We start from the raw sequence: 14,390 nt of genomic DNA on the forward strand, positions 1-14,390 counted from the left end.
CCTGCTTCAAAACCCTCAGACTTTGCTAAGTGAATTTACATGCTACTTTGACTAATTATAAAACTCTTCAGCCTGGCTTTGGGCTATATTTTATTTATATAAACCACAAACTAGATAAGCAGTTTTTTTCTGTTTAGAAAGTGGTACCTATTTCTGATGAGCTTTTTTTCTACACGAAGCTTTTGTATCAGTTACTTTCTGCCCTCTGTCAGTTGAGCATGGATCTTTGTCCATGGATTATATGACCAGCTGCTATACAAATCTAAAGAGAGAATCAGTGACAAGTGAGTCTGTGTGACACAGGCTAAAAGTTAGGATACCATGTTGGAAAGAGAAAGGGCGTCATGTCTGGCAGCCTTGGATCTGAGTCCTCCTGCTGCCAGGTCCTGCCACAAGACCTGCAGAATGATGCTCCTCAGGTTGCTGTGAGGGTCCCATGGGCTGACTTATGATAATAAGTGACTGGCATGTTGAAGGTGTCTAAGAAATGATAGCTGCTTTCTTCAGTACATCCAGGTATGGCCACATTGGGTCAAGTTTTCCTTCTGCCATTGAGTGGAGCATTCCCATGGTGCCTTTCTGACTTTAAAGCATTGAGGTTCAGGACACCTGCGTGGCTCAGTGGTTGAATGTCTGCCTTAGGCTCAGGTCTTGAACCTAGGGTCCTGGGATTGAGTTCTGCATCTGGCTTCCCACAGGGAGCCTGCTTCTTCTTCTGCCTATATCTCTGCCTTTTCTGCCTTTCTCTCTGTGTCTCTCATGAATAAATAAATCTTAAAAAATTATAAAATAAAATAACATATTGAGGTTCTGTGAAGTGAGGAACAAGCCTCCTGAGTTCTAAGCCACAGAATATTTCTTGCTTGGGTAAAAATTCAGACCCCAGCCATCATTTGGGAAAACTGATTACCAGATTTTTTCTTTTTTTTAATGCATACTCATAAGCTCTGAGAGAAATGAGAAGACTGAGGTTTTTCTGGGGACAGACCATACTAACTCATGAAACAACAACTCAAGAAACTGTTTCACTTTATATTTTCAAAAGAGTAGCTTCTAAAATACTAGTAAGATATTTCAAAACTCTAAATGTACCCTTGGGTCATTCTGAGTGACAAAAAGGAAGGCATTACGGTGGATATATTACAAATTTAGGGAGAGGTTTGTTTTAAAACTGCTTTGTTATTCCCTTACTGTTTTCCCCCCTCCTCGTTCACGGACCTCTTTCTTTGAAAAGCTTCTTCGTCTTAGGTATCCTGCTTTGTCCTGAACATGCATGGTTACTTCGGACACGTCCCTGCCCGATGTGAACTGACAGGAGACTGTGATCAGCACAAAGGCTGGGGGGATTGCACGTGACGGAGCCCAGCTCCCACAAATGACGGTGCTACCTGTATCCTTCACTAGACCCAAGTGAAAGCCTCCATTTCTCCTTGGACTTAGTGTTACTAGGCAGCTATTCAAACTCTTGGCCCACTCAAGCCGGGACTTAAAGAATCTGTGAAGGCATAAAAGCCAAGGGAGAGGTTGCCCATTATTCATTCCAGAAGCCCACCACAGTTTTGATTCCAGTCAGGTAAAATCATTAACACATCCCCCATGCTCTCTGCCTTTGGAGAACACAAATTTAGGGTATGTAAAGGCTCAGTGGAGATCCTGCATCGGGCAGGATCAGTGCCTTTGAAACCCCATCAGTTGAAGGATCAGTGGAGATCTTCAAGCCAAGGCATAGAAAAAGAACCTTCAAAATTGTTAAGTACAGAAAGAGAATTTATTATCATTTTTAAAAGTTATAGATTGTTACTACCTTTCTTAGAAGTATTGATGAAAAAAAAAAAGTATTTGGGATGATTTCCAGGATATAGGTATAAAATAGATTCATCCTCCAGTTAATAGTTGCTCCAGTTTTTTGCTTTTATTGATTTTAGCCTCTATATAGTATCTGTTGTTTTAAACAAATTCTGAACAGCTCTTCAATACAAATAGTATTTGGCTCTTTCAGCTCTTCCAAATGATATTACTGGATCTACTTTTCGGCTACATGCTTTCTTACAGGTGATGTAGAAATGTTTTTTCTGTGAGTACACTGTGGGAACATTGGTCTCACTGCGGCATCTTGGCTTGACAGTTGGGGTGGTGATTTTCTGTGAACAGAGTTCATCTCTTCTGCTTATACTGCCTCCCTGTACCTTCTCTGCTCTCTTCTATCACAGGAATGGCCATCATAAATGTCATTTCAGAGATGAGTAAGTTGTAGACCCTCAAGGGACCTTAGAAGTGACCTTGTTTAACCTACTTTGACTTGATGGTAGCCAACTGAGGCCTAGAGAGGCTATGGGATTCACCTAAGGACCTGCATTAGTTAATAGCAAGAATTAAGGAAAGAAAAAAAAACTTTCCTGAATTTCTAGGCTTAGATCAAATGTTTAGTAAGATGATTAGCTAACCATACCTCTCTTTGTCGTATGTATGGAACTGGAAGTTTTCAAGCTATTTGTAATTTATTTGGCTAGTTTTTAGAACACTGCTAGCAAATTGGTGCATTCTCAAAAGTTTACAGAGTCGTAGACGAAGTCACATGTGGCATTACAGCTTTTTTTTTTGAGGTTGTATTATATGATTAATGAAAATGTAGAGCAATGCAAGTTTGTCTCTATTTCAAATGACTAGAAATAGTCATTTGCTTTTCTCAGTACATTTTCACGTTGAAGTAAATCCAAACATGAAAAAGTTTTCATTTTCTTAAAAAGGTGTACATCTTTTATATTCATGGCCAATAATATAGAATACGGGGATTACAATCGCTATAGTAAAACTAGGTTTATGCTGTGTAAAATCATAAAATAGGAGCTTATGAAGTAGGAGTCCTGGGCACTGCTCTTACAACTATCAGATCTGCAACTGATTACTGCTGTTTCCGTGGTTTTTGAAACAGACACATACATTCCTACCATGTGGGAGGGTGGCTGCCCTTGGCAGTAAATGGCCCTCAGCAAGCCATTGTTTTGCCTACACTTTCTTTGAGATCAATAGGATTTGGGTGCTGGCACCTCTTGATTGTCTCCATGCCCTGCTAAGCTTGGTGTGCAGTGGCCCGTGGTTATTAAAATCCTTATCACCATAAGGAGTTGATTATGAGCATAGTTATTTTCTGGGATTAGAGAGGCCTGCTGAATTCAACAAGTGACTCAAAAATACTTTTATATTTCCTAATAATTAAAAGTGTGATTAATAAGAGCAATTAGTTCCTATGATTTAACTGTTCAAAGAGGGAATTCAGGAAGTAAAAATATGTAGGGTGAGCAAGGTAAGGAGCCATAGGATATAATTTAAATTTCAGTTCCTCAGACATCAGAAGAGTTGGCCCACATAAGATAAACTCCTTTTAATGCCATGAAACTAAATGAGACCTGTTTTACATAAATGGGCCACCTTACCTTCACAGACGGTCTGCTGTCTGGGTGTGGCTGTGTGCCCTTAAATGGCGGGCAAGAGGATTCTTGTCGATCAAATGGGGATTAGCTAGCACCAAGAGACCTTGAGATTTTTCATTCTATGCAGAATTTCAGCTTTTTCAACATTTAAGAGTGAAAAGACAAGTGACTTTTTTTTTTTCCCTCCTGGGGCGCTGTATTTAAATTTTTTGTGTGTGAAATTACTTGATGGGATTGTAGCCAGAATTGAATGCTGATAGGTAACATTTGAACTTCTTCCCAAGGCTTAGTTGGTTTGTTCCATCTGTTCTGCATTTTACATTTTGAAATTTTAAAAATTGACCGCATGATTTTGTGTTTTTAGCCCAAAATGTGATTTGTGTTAATTGGATATGTTGTGATGTTGTTGGCAAGGTACCTTTTGGTGAGAGCTCTCTGGGGGCAGTGACCACTCAAGGCCCACTTGTTCATTGATGGAATATTGATTCTCCTGGGGTTTCAGAAAGGATGCTACATGGATTCCACTGAGCTGGTTTTTTAGTTCTGTATCAAGAAAATGCATGGTCCATTTATATGTTGGTTTGTAATAAAGTTAGCTGCATAGGCAGATCTTGACAAGTTCAGAATAATTTGTAGAATCCTAATTTAGTAACGAATTTATTCAGAAAACCCATTTCGCACTCCCAATGTGAAAGGATCAATCTCTTCTGTGCAAATAAGTAAATATGAAGGAAGAAGCCAGGTAATTATGAAAACCCAAGTTTAGAATTATTGTCTAATGACTCAATTAGTTTAAAGGTTTCTGTGGGCATAGTTACTCTGGACATTGACTTGACTTAAAGCATAGTCTTTGTATTCTTCATCTCGTAGATATTTACTTTTCTCTCACAGGTTTTCATCATCTTATTGCCAGCCAGCCACAACCCATAGGATGATAGTGGCATTTCATTTTTTATCCCAGCCTGTTGAGTTAGGAATTTTCTCACTTCTAAAGCCTTATAGCGGAATACATTTATTTAAAATTAAAATGTAAACCTCACTCAATCCCAGCTGTTAATGAGTGAGTAATTCCTTACATTTGGAAACAAGACATGTCTAACATGTCTAGTCCATGTTAGAGTAGGGATGGGGCCATCTCCCTTCTCCCCACCCCTAGCCGAGAGAAGAAGGGTTCCCCATGCTAACCTGTGGGTGGAGAAGGAACACTTGGACTTCAAACCTTGATGTGACCTCTCTTCTGGGTGAGGAGACAGGTGTTTCTGACATACCACGTACTGGATTGGCATTGGGCTCCTGTTACAGGAAGGGTTAACATATGCATGTGTCATCTCTGCTTCTAGGTCAATGCACAGAGACTTGTGTAATCCATAACAGAGCTGAAGTAGGTGTCCAACAAAATCAAAGAGCCGGAGGACTTCAATGTCCTTGTTTTTTTAAGAGAGATTCTGGGTACTTAGTCATCAGTTCTAACATTGTTGCTAAGGAGCTGTTTACCCAGTATTCCATGTAGGTGACTTGCCAGCTTACTTATAAAGTTAGCTTCTGTTTGAATACATGTAGTATTCAGCCAGTGTCTAGCCACCTTGTTCTGTGCTTTGCAGTTCAGCTCTATCAAAGTGAGGGACAAAGAGACAAGGTGGCAGCTGGGCACTCAGCCTGGCTGCCTTCTGAGTGTAAGTAGCTCCTTGTGCATCCTCTGGGATGCTGTGAGGAATAAGCAGTTGATGCTTAATTGGTTTTACTTTTTTCCCCCACCTTAGGATGATTCCAGCCCTGCCACTCCAGATGGGAACTCATCCTCCACTACAACGACCAGTGCCTTCACCATCCAGGAGTACTTTGCCAAGAGGATGGCGGAGCTAAAGAACAAGCCACAGGTCATAGCAGCAGGGCCTGACTTTGCAGAGACCCAAATGGAAAGAAAAAATGGAAAGAAAAGAAAGAAAGAGGCAAAAGATAGAAAAGTGGAGACTTACACCGTACCCAAGGCCAAGAAGAAGAGACACCAAGTTGAGTGGCAGCTTGGAGACCCTTGTTGGGACAAGAATTCTGGTGTTTCTGCTGAAAATGGAGAAGATTGTGTGTGGCCACCTCATGTCCAGGACATTACCCTAAAGTCCAAGAAAAGGAGAGAAAAGAAAAAGCTACAAAACCAAGTTGAAGTAGCTATCGACGCTACATTACATGACACACCTGTGAAGAAGAAGAAGAAAAAGAAGAAAGGTTCCGAATAAATTCTCTCGAGCTGGGGCCTTCCAGCCACTAAAGCTGTCGGGCCCTGTGTACAAACCCTTTTGGATTGAAGTCAGAGCAGAGTTCACCCAAGAGAGTTTGTGCACATCTTTTGACATGCCCGGGGGTTGCTGAGTCTCGTCCTCTTACCACAGTTTTCCTACCACATTTCTGGAGAACTTTCTAATGTCCCAAATCATGGCTCTCATAAACAAATATATTTCATGTTAGACTGCAAGCCCTTCAGCATGAGTGTTGATTCATTTGTATATGAAAGCATCGTTATGTGTGTATGCACGTGTGTGTGTAGGTTTTTCATAGTCTATATTTGCTCTTGATTTCTTTCAGTAACAATGAATTGTGCTTCCTTCTCAAGGACTTAGTCTAATTAAAGGATTAAGAGGCAATAGTTTGGATTCAGATAGTTCTTTTTGTTCTATAGCCAACCATACATTTTTGCCAAGCAGGTATTATATGATTACATTCTCAAATCAGTGTTTTTCGTTTTGATGAGGAAACTTTTAATATCCTCTTCCACTGAGTGGTGGCTGTTTGGAGGTCTTCTCTCTAGGAGGCCTCCAGCCAGCCGTTCCTCACTGAATGTGGGCAGTCAGATCTGTTCCCATGTGCTAGTGCTCTGGGACGGTCCCCTGTCATGGGTCTGACTGACTTGTAGTGATAAGGAGGTCCTCAGGAGGTTCAAAAATGCTGAGGCTCTAAGAGCATGAGGTTAATTTCCTCTGGAAATCAGGCAGTCTCTACATTAGGACTACCTCATGAAAGCACTTTAAAGTATAAATAGTTAGCTATCTTTCCATCCTGCTCACACCAGGTGGTCTCACCTCTTTGTGTTCATCCTGCCTTCTGCCACACCCTGGCGAAGTTCAGTCTCCCTGTGTGCTAGTTAATCTCTCCTTGTGCAGCTTTACCTCAGGCCTCCCCATGCCCTCTTTGGGACACGTGAAAAAGTTTGCTTGCTTCAAGTTTAGAGGTCCGTCCCTACTGCATTTGCAGCTTGTTTGCCCTCTGTCTTCTTTCTACTCATCTGTTCCTTCTCCATCCTTTTCCTCTTCTACTCCCTTTTCCCTGCCCTCCTTTTACTTTCAGCCCTCTGCTTTCTTGAACCCCATTTCTGGCTGCCTGCTCCCCGCACTGCTCTCGCAGGTTGCCATTTTGGCCCACTCTGCCAGGCCTGTGACCACAGGTGTAGGGGGCGCTGGGGCACTAGAGGCTGTGTGTTCCCCTCCACCTGACTCCGAGATGGCCACGGGGTAGCAGGAACTAGAACGCACAACGGTCTGCTGACCTTTTGCCCTTGATTCTAACTCTCGTCATGCATTACATAGGAACCGTGGCCCTGAGGTGCTTAAAATTGAAAAAAAATCTATAAAGAATGTTTGGTTTTAAGTCCCTTAAAGATTCTGAACAGGGCTAATTGTTTAAACACACACACACACACACACACACACACACACACACACCCCACAGAGAAAATTCTTAGGAATTCAGAGCCCGAGGTCTAGTTTCTGAGATTTATCTTGGCTCCCAGAATTTAGGTCCCAGGCTTTGATCCAGGCTAATAAAACACCCAGGGTTTTTCTTTTCTTTTTATTTTTTTTTAACTAACTTTCTTCCTCTTTCTCTTTCTTTCTTTCTCTTTTTCTTTCTTTCTTTCTTTCTTTCTCTCTCCTTCCCTCCCCTCCCCTCCCCTCCCCTTCCTTCTTTTCTTTCCTTTTCTTTTCTTTTCCTTCTCTCCTCCCCTCCCCTCCCCTCCCCTCCCCTCCCCTCCCCTCCCCTCCCCTCCCCTCCCCTCCCCTCCCCTCCCCTCCCCTCCCCTCCCCTCCCCTCCCCTCCCCTCCCCTCCCCTCCCCTCCCCTCCCCTCCCCTCCTTTTCTTTTCTTTTCTTTTCTTTTCTTTTCTTTCTTTTCTTTTCTTTTCTTTTCTTTTCTTTTCTTTTCTTTTCTTTTCTTTTCTTTTCTTTTCTTTTTCTTTTCTTTTCTTTTCTTTTCTTTTCTTTTCTTTTCTTTTCTTTTCTTTTCTTTTCTTTCTTTTCTTTTCTTTTCTTTTCTTTTCTTTTCTTTTCTTTTCTTTTCTTTTCTTTTCTTTTCTTTTCTTTTCTTTTCTTTTCTTTCTTTTCTTTTCTTTTCTTTTCTTTTCTTTTCTTTCCAGAGCTTAGGAGAGGGAGAAGGAAACTTCCTGCTGAGCAGGAAGCCCAGTGCAGGGCTCCACCCAGGACCCTGGGATCATGACCTGAGTTGAAGGTAGATGCTTAACCGACTGAACTACCTAGGTGCCCCAAAATACCCAAAATGTTTAAAGTCATTTTTTTTTCGGAGGCTTGAGTTGTCTCTGCCCTGTCTCGTCAATGAAACTAGAGTTCCAGAAGGGAGTTGGAATGTATGAAACCTAAAGGGAGCTATCTTTTAAATATATAAATAGTTTTATGTGTGTGTATATATGTATGTGTGTGTCTGTACATATATATATGTTATTAAACTTATTTTACTGATAAAAATAAGTGCCAGGAGAATACACTGAATTGTGTGTAGGCAGAGGAAACACACAGGTATTTAGGATGCAGGTGCAATGCATCTAGGTCAAATGGAGTGAAGGGGCCAGCTGGGAAGACCAGAGGCCAGAGGTGCTGAAGGGACATTCTTTGGCATTCCAAGGCAATCACACTGCAAGATGAAGTGCAGCTTCCATAGAGCAAGCCTGTAGACTGTGATGATGATGATTATTTTTTTATTATTTTTATTTTTTTGTGATGATTATTATTTCAATGGGCTGCAGAACTTTGAAATGATTTTAATGACCGAATGGGTACCTTTTACCCTGAGTAAAAGGCACACCATCAGCAAAGAACAAACTGTGTGACCATTTGCTTTGAAGGAAAAAAATCTTTATTTTCTCTGGACATCCTTAGCTTTTATTTTTCCCAAGTGTCTCTTTTTCAGGACACTTAGTTTTCTGGATGTAAGTGGAAGTCAGAACAATGGAATAAATCCTCTTGAGAACTGCATTTCTTAGGCATATTTTTAAATTGTTAACATATAAATCCTATTTTTTGCTTTATATTATCTGGATAAAAATAGATTTTGTATTCAGTGCTTTCTGCAGATTTTAAGAGGGCAAGTAGATTGGAGATTTATCCAACAAGGAGGTTCCCAAATGTTGTCTTGTAGTCCCCTTCTTTCCTTTTTTTTGTTAATTTTAATAGATAATAATTACTACTACATGAAATCCTATGTGCCTGGCCCCTATTCCAAGCAGTTTAAATAATTCATGTAGTCCTCACAACACTCAGTAAGATAACCGCTATTGTAATTCCGTTTTACAGATAAATTGTTTTTAAAAGGGCCTCCTTCAATTTGTGTAGCTAGATTAATGCTGCTCCCAGAGAACCAGATGAATCAGTTGTCTCTCCACCTGACTCCGAGATGGCCACAGGGTAGCAGGAACTAGAACGCCCAAGGGTCTACTGACCTTTTGCCCTGGTCACAAATCCATGCTCCTTTACCACATCCAGTTTCACCTGTTGTTAGCAAAACTTTCTATTGTCGGTGCTCTTACTTCACATATCACTGTTACTTTTATTTATATATTCTCTGTTTTAAAAGAATAGCACCAGTCACCCATTTTTTTGCACTCCCATATCTTGCAACCACTAATCTGTTTTCTGTATCTATTAGCTTGGTTTTGTTTTTTCTTTTTTTGTTTACTTAGGTTTTTTAGATTCCACATGTAAGAGAGATCATATGGTATTTGTTTTTCTCTGACTTCTTTCACTTCACATAATAACCTTGAGGTTCATCCATGTTGTTGCAAATGGCAAAATTTCATTCTTTTTTATGGCCAAATAATATTCCTCTCTATGTTTATAAATTTCTTTATCCATCCATTGACAGACACAGGTTTTCCTCCTATTTTAGCCATTGTAAATAATGCTGCAGTGAACATGGGAGTGCATATATCTTTTTAAAGCAGTGTTTTGTTTTCTTTACATAAATGCTCAGAAATGGAAATGCAGGATCATATGGTAGTTATATTTTTAATTTTTTGAGGAACTTCTATACTGTTTTTCATAGTAGTTCACCAGTTTATATTTCCACCAGCACTGCCCAGGTGTTCCCCTTTTTCCGTACTTCCTCACCAACATGTGCTATTTCTTATCTTTTTTTTATCATAGCCATTCTAACAGGTTTGGGGTGATATCTCATTGTGGTTTTGATTTCCATTTCCCTGATTAATGATGTCAAACATTTTTGGGAGATACCTGTTGGCCATCTATATGTCTTCTTTGGAAAAATATCTGTTCAGATCTTCTGCCCATTGTTTAATTAGATTTTTTTTCTATTGAGTTGTATGAGTTGCCATTGAGTACTTTATATGTTTTGGATATTAGCCCCTTATCAGATGTATGATTTTCAGCTATTTTCTCCCATTCAGTAGGTTGCCTTTTCATTTTGTTGATAGCTTCCTTTGCTTCCTTTTAGTTTGATGTATTCCCACTTGTTTACTTTTGCTTTTGTTGTTTTGGTTTCGATATCAGATTTTAAAAACCATTGCCAAGATCTACATCAAGGAGCTTACTGCCTGTGTTTTCTTCTGGAGCTTTATGATTTCAGGTCTTACGTTCAAGTCTTTAATCCATTTTGAGTTCATTTTTGTGTATGGTGTAAGATAGTGGTCCAGTTTCATTCTTCTGTGTAGCTATCCAGTTTCCTCTAAACCATTTTTTGAGGACACTGTCCTTTCTCCATTGTATATTCTTGGCTCCTCTTTCATAAATTGATTGGCCATATATGTGTGGGCTTATTTCTGGGCTCTCTTCTGTTGATGTGTTTCTGTTTTTATGTCAGTATCATACATTTTTAATTAAAGTAACTTTGTTAATAGACTTAAAAATCAGGGAATGTTTTGCCTCCAGCTTTGTTTTTCTTTCTCAAAATTGCTTGTCTATTCAAAGTCTTTAGTGGTTCCGTGCAAATTTTTAGAATTGTTTGTTCTATTTCTGTGAAGCATACCTAGAACTTTTGATAGGGACTACATTGAATCTGTACGTTGTTTTAATAATTCTTCCAATCCATGAACATAGAATATCCTTCCATTTATTTGTGTCTTCTTCTATTTCTTTTGTTAATGTCCTGTACTTTTTGATACATAGGCCTTTCACCTAGGTTAAATTTATTTCCAGGTATTTTATTCTTTTGGATGCAGTTGTAAATGGGATTATTTATTAATTTCTCTTTCTGATAACTTGTTATTAGTGGAAAGAAATGCAACAGATTTTTATGTATTGATTTTGTATTCTGCAACTTTACCAACTTTGTTTATTAACCCTAAAAGCTTTTTGGTGGAGTCCTTAGGGGGTTTTATATGTAATATTACAGCATCTGCAAATAGTTAGTTTTACTTCTTCCCAATTTTGAGTGCTTTTTTTTTTTTTCCATGCCTAATTCCCCGGCTAGAACTTCCAATACTATGTAGGATAAAAGTGGTGAGAGTAGACATCCTTATCTTGTCCCTGATCTCAGAGGAAAAGCTTTCAGCTTTTAACTGTTGAGTCTAATGTTAGCTGTGGCCCTGTCAATATGTCCTTTATTATGCTGAGTTATGTTCCCTCTATACCCAGTTTTTGAGAGTTTATCATACTGAGTTTTGTCAAGTGCTTTTCCTGCATCTATTGAAATGATCCTATATTTGTTTTCCTTCATTTTCTTTTAATATAAATTTTTTTTTTAATTTTTATTTATTTATGATAGTCACAGAGAGAGAGAGAGGCAGAGACACAGGCAGAGGGAGAAGCAGGCTCCATGCACCGGGAGCCCGACGTGGGATTCGATCCCGGGTCTCCAGGATCGCGCCCTGGGCCAAAGGCAGGCGCCAAACCGCTGCGCCACCCAGGGATCCCATGTTTTCCTTCATTTTCTTAATGAAGTATCACATTGCCTGAGCTACAGTTGTTGAACCATCCTCACATTCCTGCAATAAATCCACCTTGATCATGGTGTATGATCCTGTTAATGTTGTTAAGTTTGCTCACATTTTGCTGAGAATTTTTGCATCTCTGATCATTGAGGATATTGGCCAGTAATTATTTTTGTGTTTGTGGCATCCTCATCTGATCTTGGTATCAGGGTAATGCTGGCCTTGTAAAATGTGTTTGGAAGAGTTTTTCCATCTTCTATTTTGTGAAGAGCTTGAGAAAAATTATCTTTTTAAATTAAAAAAAATGTTTTTTAAAGATTTTATTTATTTATTAATGAGAGACACAGAGAGGCTGAGACACAGGCCGAGTTGGAGAAGCAGGCTCCATGCAGGGAGCCCAGTGTGGGACTCGATCCCAGGACTCCAGGATCACGCCCTGGGCCAAAGGCAGGTGCTCAACTGCAGAGCCACCCAGGGATCCCCAGAAAAATTGGTCTTAATTCTTCTTTGAATGTTTGGTAGCATTCACCAGTGACTCTATCTGGTCCTGAACTTTTGTTTGTTACCAGGTTTTTTGTTACTGATTCAATCTCCTGGTAACCTTTGTGTTCAAATTTTCTCCTAGTAATCATCCTGTTCAGATTTCCTATTTCATGATGATTCAACCTTGGCATGTTGTATGTTCCTAGGAATTTATCCATTTTTTTAAGTTGTCCCATTTATTGGCATATAATTGTTCATAGTAGTCCCTTATCCTTTGTATTTCTTTGTTACCAATTGTAATATCTCCTTTTAATTTTATGATTTTGAGTCTTCTCCCTTTTTTTCTTGGTGAGCCTAGCTAAAGTTATATCAATTTTATCTTTTCAAAGAACCTCTTCGTTTCTTTGATCTTTTCTATTGTTAATATAGTCTCTATTTCATTTATTTCTGCTCTATTTGTTATTTTCTTCCTTCTGCTAAATTTGGGCTTCATTCTTCTTTTTCTAGCTCCTTGAGGGATAAAGTTGTTTATCTGAGACTTTTATTTATGGAGGTAAGCTCATTCATAATTATGAACTCTCAATTGCTTTTGCTGCATCCTATCGATTTTGGTATGTTACATTTTCATTTACATTTGTCTCAAGATATTTTTTTTATTTTTCTTTTAATTTCTTTGACCCATTTTGTTCCGCCACATGTTGTATAATCTCCGTGTATTTGAATTTTTCAGTTACATTCATGAAGAATATAATTAATGTATGGTTCCATACCATCGTGGTTCGAAAAGATGCTTGATATGATTTTATTCCTCTTAATGGAATGAAGATTTGTTTTGTGGTCACTTAAGGCTAATATTTCCTTATTGATTTTCTGTGTGGATTATCCATTGTTGTAAGTGAGGTATTAAAGTCCTCTACTATTATTATATTACTGTCTATTTCTCCCTTCAAGTCTGTTAATATTTGCTTTATATATTTAGGTGCTTCTGTGTTGGGTGCATAAATATTTCCGAAATTATATTCTCTTGTTGAATGGACCCCTTTATCATGTGATGCCCTTCTTTGTCTCTTACAAGGTCTTTGTTTTAAGGTCTATTTTGTCTGATAGAAGTACAGCTACTCCAGCTTTCTTTTTTTGTTTCTAATTTGCATAGAATACCTTTTCCCAGCCCTTAACTTTCAGTCTGTGTTGTGTGTCTGTATATCTAAAATGTATCTCTTGTTAAGATGAGTATTGGGTGTTATGTGTAAGTGATGAATTCTACTCCTGAAACCAGTATTATACTATATGTTAACTAACTAGAATTAAAGTAAAAATTTGAAGGAAAAAAAGGTATATCTCTAGCAGCTAGTATATAGACAGGTCTTGTTTTTTCACCCAGACATTCTGTGTCTTTCAATTGGAGAATTTAATCCATTTATATTTAAAGTAACTGATAAGGTATGTTTATTGCCACTTTGTTAATTATTTTTTGGCTGTTTTTGTAGTGCTTCCCTGTTGCTTTCTTCCTTTCTTTGTGGTTTGATGACTCCCTTCAGTGGTAAGCTTTCTCTCTCTCTCTCTCTCTCTCTCTTTAAGCTTTCTCTAAATATTTCTTTCTCTTAATGTTTTGTGTATTTACTATACATTTTTGCTTTGTGGTTACCAGTGAGGCTTACACATAACAACTTATATCTACAATGAGAATATATTTGAAAGCAATTGACAATGTAAAGAGTTACAGTTAGAGTTACTATTAGTATGGACTATAGAAAATATTTTAGGGTACACTGCACATTAGAAATTCTCAGTGGATTTTGTTTTCCAAGTTAGTGGGAAATTGAGTAAGTCACTCAGCTTCTTAAAACCTGTTTGCCAATTAAAAAAAAAAAAAGTTCTTCTAATTTACAGAAAATATTAATGCTTCTGAAAAATGAAACATTTGCTTTAGATCACAGTGCATACCTTTGCTTCTCTCTTCCCTCACCTGTTGGCTGACTCTAGTGGGAGCAAGCTGGGACTTGTTTCCTTTTTTTTTTTTTTTTCTTTCTTTTTTTTTAGAAACAGTGTCAGAGAAATGTTTCAGCACAGTTTGCCCAAGCAGTCTCAGTCCCTGGACCAGCAAGCAGTGGCTGTATTTAGATTTAAGTAAGAAGTTTCTACTGTTACCCTGTTTATCCTGTGGGTTCTGCAGGCACTGCAGTATGGAGCCTGTTGTATTCACATGTGGGGATGGAAAGGTCAGATCAGGTGCTCTGATGCGTAGTTTTATAGTGCTCGGTTATTAGTGAGTAAGTTAGTATGTCCTAGAAAATGGATGACTACATTCCTTGC

At 38.7% G+C, this 14,390-nt stretch overlaps 1 protein-coding gene across 1 annotated transcript in view; it reads left to right on the plus strand.

The window, feature by feature from the left end:
• PINX1 (PIN2 (TERF1) interacting telomerase inhibitor 1) overlaps positions 1–6,072 on the plus strand; it is a 92,551-nt gene extending 86,479 nt beyond the window's left edge. The window contains exon 7 of the mRNA XM_077868641.1: positions 5,192–6,072. Within this exon, the coding sequence (XP_077724767.1) occupies positions 5,192–5,665 (474 nt within the window). The 3' untranslated portion in view covers positions 5,666–6,072. The remainder of the gene's footprint in view (positions 1–5,191) is intronic.
• Positions 6,073–14,390: the final 8,318 nt, after the last annotated feature.

Source organism: Canis aureus, chromosome 24 (genome assembly GCF_053574225.1).
Source record: "Canis aureus isolate CA01 chromosome 24, VMU_Caureus_v.1.0, whole genome shotgun sequence".
Classification (NCBI taxonomy): Eukaryota; Metazoa; Chordata; class Mammalia; order Carnivora; family Canidae; genus Canis; species Canis aureus.